Genomic DNA, 17,411 nt, shown 5'->3' with positions numbered 1-17,411 from the left:
TTGACAATACCTCCATTATCAAATTAATAACTTAATTTGGAGCCATTACAGTTTTAAGTCTCTAACTGCCTAAACTGACGGAATTACCATGGGAAGCTTCTTGTAATAACAATCTGCAAAATGCCATGTTTGCATAGAGATAGAAGTTGAAGTGCTAGATATACTAAAAATATATGCTTTAAAGAAAAAAAGGGAGAGAAGTGGTATTCGATTTCTGAACTCCTTAAAAAGGTTACTCATGAAACACTGAGTTACTTCTACTCGCCAAGAACAACCAACTCTGACACTGAAATTATAGCCCAAAGAGAAGAATCATTCTCTGAGAGAGATGTTTATTCCACAAAGCACACACTATATATCTAGAACACTTGGGATGTTTCCATTCCAGTATACCACAAACTACCCTCCATTTATAACTCAACTTAATCTCAACAGACAAGCCAGAAATTTACAGGAGTCTCAAAGAAATTAAGGGTGTGCTTCCAGACTTACATGCTGGAAACCAGATATACAGCTCACCCTGATTCATGGGACAACAAAGGTGTCTCAAAGGGTCAAGATACAACAGATGGAATATGGTTGACAACAGATCATTTACAACCTCTGCTTCTTGAACCACTTTTCCCCATGCCTGTGCACAAACTTTTCTTTTTCTGGCGTTGATGGAGATAGGTATGTATTAACAGAAGTGGATGAGACATCTTGGGGCTAATGTTTACAACGGATCCATAAACCTGCTGTTAGAACACCAAAACAGAGTTTAGTGACTTGACTTACCTTATGGCACATGTAGGATCCACCTTTCTTCACCCGGTCTTTCCCAGAAGGGGGGCCTTTCTGTGGATGAAGAGAAGAGAACTCGTTAGTCCATAAAGCACAGCTGTCCCTCCCACAGTCAGAGGGTCTATTTTAGTCCAACCAGCTCTCACATGGTTGCCTAAAGTCTCCACATGCGTTTCTGCCCCTGGGTCTTGCACCTGCACCCATGCACCTTCTCGAATGCCCATCTTTCCAAATCCTACATCTTCTGAGGTCCAGCTCAAGTTCCGACTATTTGGTGAACTCTTTGGGACTGCCTTAAGGAATCCAAACCCCTACAGTGTTTCCTACCTAGATGACTAATGAGCTGCTTTGCAGCACCTCTTACATCACCTTCTCACACTGATGGGCAAATTTATCCTGCATTATAACCGGCCAGCTCAACTAGACTGGCAAGCCTCTTTGAATTATGTTTTTAAAATCCTACTGTGCAACACCTAATAAACCCTTTGCTGACTGAATAAACGGATATGCTTTTTACCTTTAAAAAAATTTTAGGTCAGGTTTACTGAGGTATACTTTATATACAGTAAACTTTTATACTTTTAAAACTTTTAAATGCACACTTCTGATGAGTTTTGACAAGTGTATAACCACCACCACAATCAAGATATAGAACATAGTTTATCTTTTTCAAAAAGATTTATACAGTATTTATTATGAACCAAGTAGGGTTCTAAGTATTCTGCAAATATTAACTCATGTAATTTCTGTAACAACTTCTGAGATTAAGCAAATGCGAGAACAAGGATTCACACCGAGGCAGCCTGGCTCAAGAGTTTAGAGACCAAGAGTATAGGAAATTGGGCAAGGCCTAAAAGAAAGCAAGAAGAAACAGTGGCGGGACTTTCCTGGTGGCTCAGTCATTAAGAATCCGCCTGCCAATGCAGGGGACACGGGTTCGAGCCCTGGTCTAGGAAGATCACACATGACGCGGAGCAACTAAGCCTGTGCGCCACAGCTATTGAGCTCGCACTCTAGAGCCCTTGAGCCACAACTACTGAGCCCATGCGCCACGATTACTGAAGCCCATGCGCTCTAGGGCCCATGTGCCACAGCTACTGAGCCCGTGTGCTACACCTACTGAAACCTGTGCGCCAAGAGCCCGTGCTCTGCAACAAGAGAAGCCACCACAATGAGAAGCCCAGGCACCTCAACAAAGAGTAGCCCCCACTCACCGCAACTAGAGGAAGCCCGCACACAGCAATGAAAACCCAACGCAGGCCAAAAAAAAAAACAAAAAAAAAGAAGGAACAGTGGCTACCACTGCAATGAGAACTGGAGGCAGAAAAAGCCAGCCAAGAGGTAAGACTATTACCTCTAGAGAGGGCTCTGGATAAATGTGCAATGCAAATGAACACCGTAAAGCTGCCAGGACAAAAGCCCCATCATCAGGTAAGCCATGCAAAGAGTACTTGAGAGTTACCAGTAAACTCCTACAAACCAGAGCCACATCTGGGAAGTCTGAGGGGGATAAGAATTTTTTGTTTTTCCTTTGTTATGCAAGAAGTCAACTAATCATACAGCTGCCTGTTCTTTGCTTACTGAGAATAAGAGAAGGTTGAACAGAGCCTCCTATCTTAGTTTTCCTTTTGCTTGTCAAAGGCCCAGACGTCAGTGGCAGAAGTTAAAAGAACCATGTTTTCTCCAAGCATGGCTAACACACTGACTCGCAAATGTCAACTTGTGGGCACAAGTTCATGTTTTCTTCTAAGCCAGGTACTTAAAAGCTGTCAAAGACCAAGCCACTGGTTATTTTTCATTCCACTGCAAGGCCACAGTATTTCCATGGCCTTCAATGTTTTATGTTACATTAACAAACTTTTATTGATTAGAAATGGGCAAGCTATAATTGAGAGGAGCTACATGTGAAAATAATGACCTCACAAAACAGCATCCTTCCCAGGAGTAACTGGAATCTGACAGCCATTACAACAGAATCTGCTGGGTGAGTTTATCATTCTATAAAAGCAGCATAATCACCAAGAATTCACTGAAGCAGAAATGAAAGCACTTAAAGCTGTGTAGCTATCCCATAGAATGGCTGCTCTCTCCTACATTAAATTTCTTGCTTGGGGATTCTTGCGTTACCCTGCTTCAGGGGGGTCTCTGCATGCTGGGTTACAATGGAAAAAATGACAGTGTAAATGCTGATTACAGTATCTGCTATCATGCAAGATTAAATTCTTTTGTCAAGTTAGATCCAAGAACAAGAAAAAGGAGCTGATTTGCCAACAGGAAGGAGAACAGAACAGTTCCCTTTCACCACCATCTCCAATGAAGGAAGTCTACAACCAATAAAAGTGACACTCATCAAAGTGACCCAAGCACTCATGAGAGTCATCCTGGGCTGACAGGACCACAGCAGTTAACACAGTCCTCTAGGTGGCTGCTCATCTGGTCCTTATAAATAAAACTATTTTTGCCAGAAAACAACATGATGTAGGATCAGCTACATCCGTTTGAAATGCTTACCACTTTGCAAAAAAAAACCCAGAAAAATTACTCGGAGTGTGTAGTGGGTTGAATACTGTCCCCCCAAATTCATGTTCACTCAGAGCCTCAGAATGTGACCTTATTTGGAAATAGGAACTTTGCAGATTTGTAATTTTCTGTATTAGTTAAGATGAGGTCATACTGGATTAGGGTGAGCCCTAAATCCAATGACTGGTGTCCTTATAACAGGAGGAGAGGACACAGAGAAGGCCATGTAAAGATGGACGCAGAGACTGGAGTGATGCAGCTACAAGTCAAAGAATGCCAAGGATTCCGGGGAACTGCCAGAAGCTAGGATGAGACAAGGAAGGATTCTAGAAACTCTGAAGTGAGTATGGCCCAGCCAGGACCTTGGTCTCAGACTTCTAGCCTCCAGAACTAAAAGAATAAATTTCTGTTGTTTCAAGCCACCAAGTTTGTGGTCATTTGTTATGGAAGCCCTAGGAAACTAACATAAGAGGGAAATGTCTACATTTCTTTTCATTAAGGAAAGGATCGATAAATCAAAATTAACGTTGTCTCTGATGATCAAGTTTGTTACTGCAGGTTAAAACAACTTGAGAGGGCTTCCCTGGTGGCACAGTGGTTGAGAGTCCACCTGTCGATGCAGGGGACACGGGTTCGTGCCCCGGTCCGGGAAGATCCCACATGCTGCGGACTGGCTGGGCCCGTGAGCCATGGCCGCTGAGCCTGCACGTCCGGAGCCTGTGCTCCGCAACAGGAGAGGCCACGACAGTGAGAGGCCTGCGTACCGCAAAAAAATGAAAAAATAATAAAACAACTTGAGAAGCTACCGACGGTAGTGTCAATACGTCACCTCTCTGCCTGTATACTTGGCAAGAAGAGAGGCTGCCGTGCCACACAACCTGCACCACCAGTACTCAAGAATCTAAGTAAAAATACACACTGAACACAGAGACCCTGATCAGAAACAGACAAGAACCCACGTGAATGTTGTCTCCAAAGGGACTACTACCAATAACTGCTCTACTCCCAGACAGCAAAATACGAACAGGTCTCTAATGCTTGGATGATTGCAAGGACAGGAAGAAAAACAATTTCAAAAGCAGGTTTCTAAATGTTAGCCCCAATAATCTCAAAAGGCTAAGCAAGGTGCATCTCAGGTTCTCAGGACAAGAGCTGAAGGAGTAATGCTCCGAGTGCTAGTGCAGGGGAACAGAGCCTCATCTAAAACACCTCGGAAGGCACAGAAGTCCTTAGTGATGAAACAAATCCACAGCAGATGCCACAGGACCACTCCTCAGCAAGACTGCCTTGTTGAATGAGGAGTAAGCCTGCAGGAAGAGGGCTGACCAATGTGCTGGGGAGGGCCAGGTCGTTCTTCACAGGAGCATAAACAACGACATTTTATGTAGTCAAGAGATACGCTTCCCTTTCCCTCCGTGTCATATGTAATACAACAACAAGGACAGCAAAAGAGGGAACAGAGCGTCTGACAAATTTTCATCAGTCAGCAAAGAGACAGAAAGCACTTCTTTTAAACCGTGTGTGATGAAATCCATAGTGAGGAACACTAAGCAGCTGTTAATAAGAATGAGGCACTTCTGTATGAGTATATGGTACTGTCACTTTCACGTAGAAAATGACACGGAATCAAGCATTTATTCTGATTTTCTTATACGTTGTGCCCCAGCGGGGAGTTGATTACCTGGAGTGAGCATCTGGCCCTGGGGCACAGGAGGGTGCCTCACCCCACACGGGTCAGGCATGCACTCGTCCGTATGTGGTCATTTTCATTCACTTCAGTGTATGGTTTGACCCATGGATTATTTAGAAGTGTGTTTATTGTCCAAGTGTTGGACATTTTCCTATTTTATTTCTGTTACTGATTTCTAGTTTGATTCCACCGCAGTTGGAGAACACACTCTGTGTGACTTCAATTTTTCAAAATTTGTTGAGGTTTATTTGATGGTGCAGGATAGGGTCTATCTTGGTATATGCTCCCTGACTACTTGAAAAGAAGGGGTATTCTGCTGTTGTAGGGTAGAGTGTTCTACAAATGTCAATTAGATCCCATTGGTTGATGATATTGTTGAGTTCTTCTATATCCTTGCTGATTTTCTATGTAATTGTACCATCAATTGTTGAAAGGAGCATTACAGTCTCCACCTACAATTGCAGGTTAGTCTATTTCTCCTTTCAGTTTTGTTAGTTTTTGTTTCATATGTTTCAGCTCTTTTCACTGGGGCATACATATTTGGTATTACTATGTCCTCTTGGTAGATTAACCATTTTATCATTACACAATGTCCTTCTCTGACTCTGGTGATTTTCTTTGCTTTGAAGTCTACTTTATATGACATTAATACAGCCATTCCGGCTTTTTTCTGATTAATGTTTACCTAAAACATCTTTTCCCATCATTTTGTTTTCAACCTATTTATCATTATACTTGAAGTGAGTTTGTTGTAGACCATATACAGTTAGGTTATGTTTTTTAATCCACTCTGCCAATGTCTTTTAATTGATGTATTTAGACCATTGAGCTTTTAATGAAATTATTGATATCTAAGCACTTAAGACTGTCATTTTATTTTTTGGATTTTGTCTGTTCTCTATTTTTTTTTTTTTGTTTTCTTTTTTCTGCCTTCCTGTGGGTTACCTGAACATTTTTTTTAAAGAAATTCATTTTTATTTACCTATAATGCTTTATCACAGTTTTATATATATAAAAATACATACACAATATATTTATAAATATATAACAAATATTATGTGGATATATTTTATATACAGTTATATATAAAATATTACATTTATATATATTTTAAATATTTTATATATATTTATATATATACATATAACTGTATATGTCTACTGGTATTGTTTTACCAATTCCAGTGAAGTATAGAAAATTTACCTCCCTTCACAACCCTCTAGCATCCCGTTTATAATTGCATTAAAAACTTCCTCTAAATAACATTTAGAAACACATCAACGTTATAATTTCTGCTTCAACCATCAAACAAAACCTAAAAATCTTGGGAGAAGGACAGCCAACTGTATGCACCCGTATTTCTCCTTACTATGTTCCTTCTTCCATCCTGATGTTCAAAGGTTCTTTCTGTAATCATTTCCTTTCTGTTTAGTGAACTTCCTTTAGACATTCATTTAGGATAGGTCTGCTGGTGACAAATTCTCCTGTTTTCTTTCATTTGAAAACGTCTTGATTTCCTCCTATTCGTAAAAGACATTTCACTAGATAAAGCATTCTGGGTTGGCAGTTCTTTCAATACTTAAAAAATATCATGCCCATAGGGAATACAGGGGAAAAGTATCATGCCATTTCTTCTGCCCTTTATTAGGGTCTCTGATGAGAAACCCACTGTCATTCACACTGGCCTTTCCCCTATAGATAAGGTATCAGTTTTCTCTGGCTGCTTTCAAGATTTCTCTCTGTCTCCTGTTTTCATAAGTTTAATTATGATATGTCTTGGTATGGGTTTCTTTGGGATGATCCTATTTAAGGTTCACTTAGCCTCTTGACTACAGGTTTAATCTCCTCCCAAATTTGGGAAGTTGGCAGCCATTATTTCTTTGAGTACTCTTTCAGCCCCATGCTCTTGGCCCTCTCCGCTGAGACTCCCACGACACAAATGACCACCTAGAGGGGTAGGATAGGGAGGGTGGGAGGGAGATGCAAGAGGGAGGAGATTTGGGGATATATGTGTATAGCTGATTCACTTTGTTATAAAGCAGAAACTAACATACCACTGTAAAGCAATTATACTCCAATAAAGGTGTTAAAAAATTTTTAAGTTTAAGAAATAAAATAAGAAAAAAAATGCTAGATGATCTTTTTACAGTCACAAAGGTCCCTGAGGCATCATTCATTCATTCATTCATTTTCTATTTTCTCTCCATCATTCAGATTGAATAATTTGTTTCTGTTTTCTTTCCCCCTCTGATTTTTTCCCCCTCTGTCCCTTCTATTATGCTGCTGAACCAATTCACAAAGCTTTATTTTGGTTATTCTATTTTTCAGTTCTAAAATGTGCCCTTAGTTCCCATTTATAGCACAGGCTCCGAACGCGCAGGCCCAGCGGCCATGGCTCACGGGCCCAGCAGCTCCGCAGCACATGGGATCCTCCCGGACCAGGGCACGAACCCGTGTCCCCTGCATTGGCAGGCGGACTCTCAACCACTGCGCCACCAGGGAAGCCCTTTTCTGAAGTTTTTATTCTCTTTTTTCATTTGTTTCAAGAATGTTCATAATTGCTCACTTAAGTATTTTTATCATGGCTGCTTTAAAATCTTTAGCTAAATGGGTAATTCTAACATCTCTGTCATTAGTGTTAGTATCGATTGTCTTTTTTTCATCTCGTTTGGTGTCTCCCTGGTTCTTGATATGACAAGTCATTATTCACTTGAAGCCTGGATAATGTTTATGTTACAAGACTCTGGCTCTTATTTAAATATTCTGTTCCCCTGGCTTTCTTTGACGCCACATTGGCAGGGGAGGGGAGGGAGCCATCTCGTTACTGCCAGGTGGAAGCAGAAGTCTGGGTTCCCCACTCAGCCTCCACTGACACCTCCTGAGGGATGCTCATTACTAGAGAAGGTGAGAGTTTTGGCTCCCCACATGGTAGCCACTTACACCATGGAGAGGGGTGGCCTCATTACTGCCAGGCAACTACGAAAGGCCTGGCACCCCACCTGGCCTTCTCTGACACCACCCTAGCAGAGGTATTATGTCACCTCAATATAGCCTCACGAGGGTGCAAGTATAGGCTCCCCACCCTGGCCTTTGCAGGCGTGAGAAAACACAGTTTTTTTCTGTCATGCTTAGATGGAGTAGGGTGGTTTACTGACTAGAAGTTTTCAGTATTGCTAAACTGTCCATTTCCTATTTCCCCTTTGGCTAGAGAGAGCAGGCTTTTCTTGGGACTTTTTTGGTTTACATTCCCTGGCATTTGCTGGCTTCTTCAGCTCCAAGTCTGGGATATATGAGGCCAAAAGAAAATCCATGGAACTCACCACCATGTCATTCTTGGGGTCCCAAGGTCTGCAGCTACTCTGCCTTCTTTTCGCTCTTCAGGGACTTACGTTCCTTTTCTAGGTAGCATCCGGAGTTTTAATTGTATTTAGCGAGAAGAAGAGGGAAATGTATGTCTACTCCATTTTCCCAGAATCAAGTCAGACTTCCTTCACATTCATTTTTAAACGATAGTTTTGCTACATATAGAAGTCTTAGCTAATAGTTGTTTTTTTCCAGCTCTTTGACTGTATCATTCCACCATTTTCTGACTTCCACTGTTTCTGATGAGAAAGCAGTCATTAATCACATCATTGTTGTCTTGTATGTGATAAAGTGCTTTTCTCTTGCTGTTTTCAAGATTTTCTCTTTGTCTTTCAGCACTGGGACTATGACATGTCTAGGTATATTTCTCATTTGTGTTTATCCTAGTTGAAGTTCACTGAATTTCTTGGAACTGTAGATAATTTTCATCAACTTTGGTAAGTATTTAGATCATTTCTGCAAAAATGTTTTGTCCCTTTCTCTCTCCCCTCTCCATCTGGGACTCCTATTACACATGTGTTGAAATTATGTTGAAATGTTTGATACTGTCACACAGGCCTCTGCTGATCTGTCTCCAATTTTTTTTCCTCTCTGTTCTTTGGTTTGGAAATTTTCTCTTGATTTACCTTCAAGTTCACTAATTCTGCCATCCTACCATTTCTAATCTGCTATCAAGTTCATCTAGGGAACTCTTCATTTCGGTTATTATAATTTCAATTCTAGAAATTTCACTTGGTTCTTCTTTTATCATTTCCATTTGTCTGTTGTGTTTGTCTGTGATTTGTTGATCCACATTGTATTTTTTATCAATTCTCTGAATATATTTTCCCTTAATCCTTTAAACATAATAGCTGCTTTTAAGTCTTTGTTAAATCCAGTATCTGTGATTACTCGGTTTCTATTTAACTAATCTTTTTCCTTGGTATTGGTCACAGTTTCCTGTTTGCATGTTTATTGCTTTTTAGGTGAAAAGAAGACATTTAGGTTATTTATACACACATACATACACATATAAAATCCCTGGAATGATGTGGGGATTAAAAGAGAGAATGCATAGAAAGCACTGAGCAAATAATAAACAATAAATGTGCAGTCATTATTGTTTACTATTACACATTATTAGTTCATGACTAACTCAGACTTCCCGAAGGTGCCCATAAACCAAGTGGCGCGTAACCCAAAATTCCAAAACCACAGTGATAACTTGACCCATTTTTTCTAAGGCCAAAACCCCCAAAAGGAGTCTAAGTTCTAATAAAGTAGCTGACCTGTTACTAACACTGCAGAAGGAAGACAGACTATTGTATAGTACAATGAAATTCACATAGCTGGTCGCAGCATGCAGAGGCTGTTACCACAGCATCCGACTTAGCAAAACGTTAACATTTTTAATGGTAAAACCCAAACAAAAACATTCTGGGGGCCAGATAAAGAGTGGAGAGAACTTCTCCTCAAGAAACTTTTAAAAGTCTGAAAATATTATTTGACTTTGCGCTTTCTCTTTCCCTTGCCTGGTACAACCGATACCACAAACACCTGAGGAGAAAACTGAGATTCACTATTTTCAATTTGACAACGGCAGCTAGCCTTTATTTTAATAACATTTGTGAGAAGACCCAGAAATCTCGTGAATACCTTGAAGTGTTTTAAATATTGTTTTCATCTGCATATTAGATACCGCTTAAGACCAACAAATGATAACAAGAGTAACTCTGAAGAAGCAATGGACAACCAGTAAAGGATCAAATTGGGGAAGGTCAGACCTATTTCTCACTGAGTCTTCCTCCATTTCACTACACCCTACCCGTTTGCTCAAGCCAGAAGCCTGAGAAGCAATTCTCAGTTCTTCCCTCTTCCCACCCCAACATCCAGCTGGTCTGATGAGCTCTACCTCCAAGGCAGATGGCTAATGGGTGGCAGCTACCATCTCCATAGTAACCACCCTGGCTCCAAACCACCACTTCTCCCCTGGACTACTACAATAGCCTCCTAAGACGTCTTGCAGCTTCCAAAATGGTACCTAGTAGGAGGAGCACAATAATATTTGTAGAATGAATAAAAGACCATGCCATTGTGAAAGAAGCTAGACAAAAAAAAAAGAAAAAGTACACACTGTATGAGTCCATTTATCTAAAACTCTAAAAAATACAAACTAATTTACTATGACACAAAGCAGATCAGTAATTGCTTGCGTATGAGAGGTAGAGAAGGCAAAATGGAGGGATTACTAAGGGGCACAAGGAAATTCTAGAGTGTTGGATATGTTCACTATCCAGACTATGGTGGTTTCATGGATATGTGTGTGATTATATATTTATTTTTTGATCAGTATATATATTTATAATTACATATATATACATATACAAACTGATCAAACTGTACATTTTAGAAATGTACAATTTATGCCAATTATATCACAATAAAACTATTTTTAATGAAAGTAAACCAATTTTTTACATGATGGTATTTTAAATAAAATATGAGGAGTGGGATTGGCTTCAAATAATCCAGGAGAGAAGGGGAGCGGGGATGAGTGGACGGAAATATAAATGAAACAAGATTAGCCATGAGTTGGCTAATCTTGTTCCAGAGCCCCCAAATGCTAGGAGTCAAAGGTTTCCTTAGAAGTTTACGTATAGGAGGTTCGGAGTTTAAAAGGACAGATTTCATTCTCCACTCTCGGACCCTGAGAAGCGTGCATCTTCCCTTGAGAGCTAAGTCATCCTCGCCCTGATTGGCTAAAAGCTGGGCTCTCTGCACATTTGACTTCTAGTCAAGCCTTCAAGCTATCTTATCACCCGGGCTCCCACAGGCATGGTTCTGGCAGCCTGAAGTTTAGGATTAAACAAAAATGATCTTGCTGCCCATTTGAAGCACTTCATGCATGCTAAAACAGCGCCCTTGTTAACTCAGCAGGTACTATAGCAACAGGCAGCTCAGAAACACAAACAGGAGCAGCCTTTCCAATCTCTTCCTTCAAGCCTCTGCTCATGTGTCTCCTAAAACGGATCCCTTTTCAATCACCTCAACCATTTTTAAAGAAAGGCACTCTGCCCACATTTGCTTAGAGCAGGCTAATACCTCTTCTCTCATTTGATCCTCACAATAACCTTGGGAAGCAGGGAGTGTCATGATCCCCATTTTAGGGATGAGGAATAGTGAAACTCAGAGACACAGAAAAAATGGAGAGCCCCAGGTCACCCAGCTAGCAAGTGACAAGGCCAGGAGTCAAGGTCCCTCCCACATCTGTGCCTGTCCAGCTCAAATCTCTTCCAGGCTAGCTGCATCTCTGACCAACTCACTTTGTTTACCTGATGTCGAACATAACAAGGGATTTTAAGAGTGGGTAGCTGAAACCGGTATTTCAAATAAAGCTTTTTCAATTATGTGTAATTTTATTCATCCCCCAGCATAAGGTCCAACAGAAGGGACTGCAATTAGCTTTAGACCTTGCATGAGGAGAGAAAGAGGAGGGTGACACCCAGAGAAAGGTCAAAGAAAGGAAACTAGAGATCAGATTGGAAAGAAAAGCACATTAAACACACAGTCCAAGTTAACAACCCCTGCAGTATTTTCTCTGTAAAATCAGCATGTGCTGTATGGTGATTACTCTGTTAGAGAAATGAATGAAAACAGTCATTTCCTCCATGCTACTTGTTTCACCCAATCTAGGGTAAAAAGGAAGAGAATTCGCAAAGCTGTATTAACTCGCTCTCAGTGTCCATGGTCCTCCATGTTCCAAAAAAAGATGTCACTTTCACAGCCCAAGGACTACAGTAACAATTCTTGCTTTGGGAGATAATACATAAAACTGGATATTTAAAAACACTGATGCCAGTTGTAGTAGCTAATAATAGCAGCTAATATTTACTGAGCACATATTAGAGTCAGGTACTGTTTTAATGTTTTTCATCTTTAAAAAGATATTTTGATGTAGGTTCTATTATTGGTAGGGCAGTTATATAATTTATTGTCCAAATAAGGATACTTTGGGGAGTGAACAGGGCTGCTATTAACAACTGTGCCAGGCATGAGCACAGGCTAAGAATGTTTGGACACCCCATCATTAGCCCCATTAGTGATACCAAGAAGAAGCAGGCAATGAGGAAAAACAACGACAGTGAAAGGGAAGACGTGGGACCCACAAGTCATGACAGAAAGAAGACCAAGTGAGAAACCTCAGAGCCTTTGGATACAGGCCTGTCTTTAGCCGAGGATGAAGAGCTGGTGTTACATCTGCTCAAAAGTCAAAGCTAAATAGTACTTGCTCTTGTCTTCTTGAAACCTCTAGTCATGATTATGTGGGCAAGAAGTTGAAAAAACAGTTGGTTTTGGGGCACTTAGGTAACATGAGTCCCATGCCCAAGGGACCCATTCTTCAGACAGGAGCTATCATACCTCTAAGCCCCTTTCACAGGCCATGCTTGCACCATCCCAGAGCAAACTCACAGTGATGGTGGATTATAAAATTTCCTGATCCCACTTTCAGAAGGTTATAAAGAAGAGTAAGTACAAATGGAGAAATAAAGAACAGAAAGGTTAAACTGCCTGTCCAACGACACACAGCTAGTAGGTGGAGGAGCCAGGAGTCAAGCCCAGGCCATATGGTTCCAGGCTCACACTCAGCCAGCTCGGCCATGTGCCCCTTATGAGCTGAAGTGGTATCACATTTTTTTAAGAAATTATTCCACTGTTCCAGTTTGAAGAGCACAAAGCTGTCCGTATTTCACAAGCTCACTGCAAGAAAATGGCTAAAACCCGTGGGAAACTGTGAGTCGAGAGTTCACATTGTTAAAAAATAAAAGACATTCATTAGCTTTGGGATAGAGCTGAAAAAACTCCCCTTGTTAGATGTGCCTCTCCTAAAGTACTTCACTTGGCATATGACATCTGCTCCTTTCACTGAGGAATAAATACACATTTAAAGTAGCCACACTTACCATTTAAACAGACATCCATACTCAGATTGATACTGCAGATGCCTTCAGTGGTTTCACTGGCTCAAACCCCCCTGGGTTTGGGGGTCTCAACCTCATACCATGGAAGCAACTGTTCCATTTCATAGACCTACTTTGTCAAGTCTCATCTTCCCTTGTGTATGACTGGAATGGTTTTCAAAAACCTCCAAGGAAAAATCACACCCCAGAAATAAAGGGATAAGGAGGAAATCCAACATCTTCCTTTCATTACAAAATAAACTACAGGTGCCATGAGACCTCAAAGAGCCACAATGTCAGGTCGGTAGAAAGTGTCTTTATGTACACACAAGACTGCGTGTGGACATGCTTCCTAAGGCAACATGATGTTGGTCTGTTTCCCATTATCCCTTTCCTTGGGTCCCTCATGACATCACTGTCCTTTGCACTTACAGTTCTTTCTGCCTCTTCCCTCAGACTTCACACTCCATTTAGTGTCTCTGTCAAATGACAAGCTTCCAGACAGGCTGAAAGATCATACCCTCCTCCACCTACCATCACTCTCTCTCTTCATACCCTATATATATCCCCCTTCTTCCTCACTGTGGTATCAAAACAAAAATATCTGGTCTTTGTCCCCAGTTCCTGATACAGAGCTGAAACCCTTGGAAAAGATGGGTCTTTCTTTTGGCTATTCCTGAGTTGTATACGTTATAATTAACCAGCAATCATAAGTAAAGTGCTTTCCTGAGTTCTGTGAGTTGTTCTGGTAAATTATCAAACCTGAGGAAGGGGTCATGTGAACCCCCAAATTCACAGTCTGCCAGGCAGAAGTGTGGCTAGCCTGGGTACCCCATTTGCAGCTGGCATCTGAAGTGGACGAGTCTTGAAGGACTGAGCCCTTAATCTGCGGTGTCTGGGATAACTCTAAGAGTTAGTATCAGAACTGGATTGAATTTCTGGACATCCAACTGGTGCTGGAGAATTGGTGTGGAAAAATGACACGTATTTGCTGTCAGAAAAAACACACACATTTGGTGTCAGAACAGTGCCAAAAAAATTAAATACACCAGCGCTTACCACTTGGTGACAAATTACAAATTGCTTTCCTTCTCCTACTAGAAAGCAGACACCTTGACAGCATGGACTTTGCTCTGTTCACTGCTTTATCATTTAAGCCTTAAATAGTGGCTGGGATTGTAGATATCAACACTATTTGAACTAGTAGATCTTCACCCTGCACTTAAGCTTCTATGTAATGACTCTTGGCCAAAGTAGAGATTCACCAACAAAAAAGAGGCGAGAAGGTTAGAAAGAAGAGTAAGACGGGAGAGCCCCCTGTGATACAATGGGAAATATATATTTGGTCTTTGTACTGGTTCTCCAGAGTGATGAGTGGCTTCTGTGTGCTAATAAGATGACTGGTAGCTGGAGAGCCCTAGAGAGCTTCAGGATGAGAGCTGGTCAGTCAGAAAGACCCAGGCGTTATTATCGAGTTGGAACTTTCAGCTCCACTCCCTGATCGCTGGGGAGGGGGAAGGGCTGGTAATTGGAGCTAATCGCCAACGGCCAATGATTTAATCAATTATACCCATGTAATGAAACTTCCATAAAAAACCCAAACAATGAGGTTGGAGAGCTTCAGAGATGATGAACACATCCACATGCCAGCAGGGTGGTACACCCCAACTTCACAGGCATAGAAGCTCCTGTGCATGGGACTCTTCTGGACCCCACCCTATGTACCTCTTCATCTGGTTGTTCATTTGTATCCTTTATAATAAACCCGCGATAGTAAGTTAAGTGATCTGTGAGCTGTTCTAGAAAATTATCAAACCTGAAAGAGGGGAGCTGTAGGAACTCTCGACTCAGGAGCCAGCTCAGGCAGAAGTGTGGGTACCCAGAGTGCCCAATACTTGGACTGGCATGTGAAGTGGCAGCAGACTTGTGGGACTGAGCCCTTAAACCTTGGAGTCTGTGCTGACTCCAGGTGGTTACTGTCAGACTAAATTGAATCGAAGGACACTCGGTGTCCAGAGAATTGGACTTGGCTGTTGGTATGGGAAAAAACCTATACATTTAGTGTCAGAAGTGTTGTGGCACTTTTCACAGAACTAGAATAAAATTTTTGTTTTTAATTTGTATGGAAACACAAAAACCCTAAACAGCCAAAACAATCTTGAGAAAGAATGGAGCTGGAGAAATCATGCTCCCTGACTTCAGACTATACTACAAAGCTACAGTAGTCAAAACAGTATGGTACCGGCACACAAACAGACACACAGATCAATGGAACAGGACAGTGAGCCCAGAAATAAAGCCAAACTTACATAGGCAATTAATCTGTGACAAAGGAGGCAAGAATATACAATGGAGAAAAGACAGTCTCTTCAATAAGTGATGCTGGGAAAACTGAACAGCTACACGTACAAGAAAGAGAATAGAACACTCTCTAACACCATACACAAAAATAAACTCAAAATGGATTAAAGACCTAAATGTAAGACTGGACATTGTAAAATTCTTAGAGGAAAACATAGGAAGAACACTCTGACATAAATCGCAGCAAGATCTTTTTGGATTCATCTCCTACAGTAATGGGAATAAAAACAAAAATAAACAAACGGGACCTAATTCAACTCAAAAGCTTTTGCACAGCAAAGAAAACCATAAACAAAATGAAAAGACACCCTATAGAATGCGAGAAAAATATCTGCAAATGATGCAACTGACAAGAGATTAACCTCCCAAATATACAAACAGCTCATACAGCTCAATATCAAAAAACAAACAACCCAATCAAAAAGTGGGCAGAAGATCTAAATAGATATTTCTCCAAAGAAGACATACAGATGGTCAAAAGGCACATGAAAAGATGTTCAACATCGCTCATCATTAGAGAAATGCAAATCAAAACTACAATGAGGTATCACCTCACATCGGTCAGAATGGCCATCATCAAAAAGCCTATAAATAATAAATGCTGGAGAGGGTGTGGAGAAAAAGGAACCCTCCTATCAGCAAAGAAAACCATAAACAAAATGAAAAGACACCCTATAGAATGCGAGAAAAATATCTGCAAATGATGCAACTGACAAGAGATTAACCTCCCAAATATACAAACAGCTCATACAGCTCAATATCAAAAAACAAACAACCCAATCAAAAAGTGGGCAGAAGATCTAAATAGATATTTCTCCAAAGAAGACATACAGATGGTCAAAAGGCACATGAAAAGATGTTCAACATCGCTCATCATTAGAGAAATGCAAATCAAAACTACAATGAGGTATCACCTCACATCGGTCAGAATGGCCATCATCAAAAAGCCTATAAATAATAAATGCTGGAGAGGGTGTGGAGAAAAAGGAACCCTCCTACACTGTTGGTGGAAATGTAAATTGATACAGCCACTATGGAGAACAGTACAGAGGTTCCTTAAAAAACTAAAAACAGAGCTACCATATGATCCTGCAATCCCACTCCTGGGCATATATCCAGAGAAAACCATAATTCGAAAAGATTCATGCACCCCAATGTTCACTGTGGCACTATTTACAATAGACAAGACATGGAAGCAACCTAAATGTCCACTGACAGACGAATGGATAAAGAAGATGTGATACATGTATACAATGGAATATTACTCAGCCATAAAAAAGAATAAATAATGCCATTTGCAGCAATGTGGATGGACCTAGAGATTATCCTACTAAGTGAAGGAAGTCAGACAGAGAAAGACAAACATCATATGATATCACTTAAGTGTGGAAACTAAAAAAAAAGGATACAAATGAACTTATATACAAAACAGAAATTGACCCACAGACATAGAAAACAAATTCATGGTTACCAAAGTGGAAAAGAGGAGGAGGGATAAATAAGGAGTTTGGGATCAACATATACATATTACTATATATAAAATAGAAAATCAACAAAGACCTACTGTATAGCATAGGGAACTATACTCAATATTTCATAATAACCTGTAAGGGATAAGAATCTGAAAAAGAATATATATATGTATAACTGAATCACTTTACTGTACACCTGAACCTAACACAATATTGTAAATCAACTATGCTCCAATTTAAAAAAATATAAAATAAAATAAATTTTTAAGAATAAGATCCTGCTTT

At 40.5% G+C, this 17,411-nt stretch overlaps 1 protein-coding gene across 3 annotated transcripts in view; it reads right to left on the bottom strand.

Moving 5' to 3' along the window:
• Positions 1–17,411, bottom strand: part of SUMF1 (sulfatase modifying factor 1) — a 99,462-nt gene that overhangs the window by 9,505 nt on the left and 72,546 nt on the right. For all 3 annotated transcript variants that reach the window (XM_024747086.1, XM_024747087.1, XM_024747088.1), the window contains one exon: positions 778–837. In XM_024747086.1, the coding sequence (XP_024602854.1) occupies positions 778–837 (60 nt within the window). The remainder of the gene's footprint in view (positions 1–777; positions 838–17,411) is intronic.

The sequence above is a fragment of the Neophocaena asiaeorientalis genome, unplaced genomic scaffold (assembly GCF_003031525.2).
Source record: "Neophocaena asiaeorientalis asiaeorientalis breed wild unplaced genomic scaffold, Neophocaena_asiaeorientalis_V1.1 scaffold130, whole genome shotgun sequence".
NCBI classification, from domain to species: domain Eukaryota; kingdom Metazoa; phylum Chordata; class Mammalia; order Artiodactyla; family Phocoenidae; genus Neophocaena; species Neophocaena asiaeorientalis.
The sequence above is the reverse complement of the archived record's forward strand: the minus strand, read 5'-3'. Positions and strand labels throughout refer to the sequence as shown.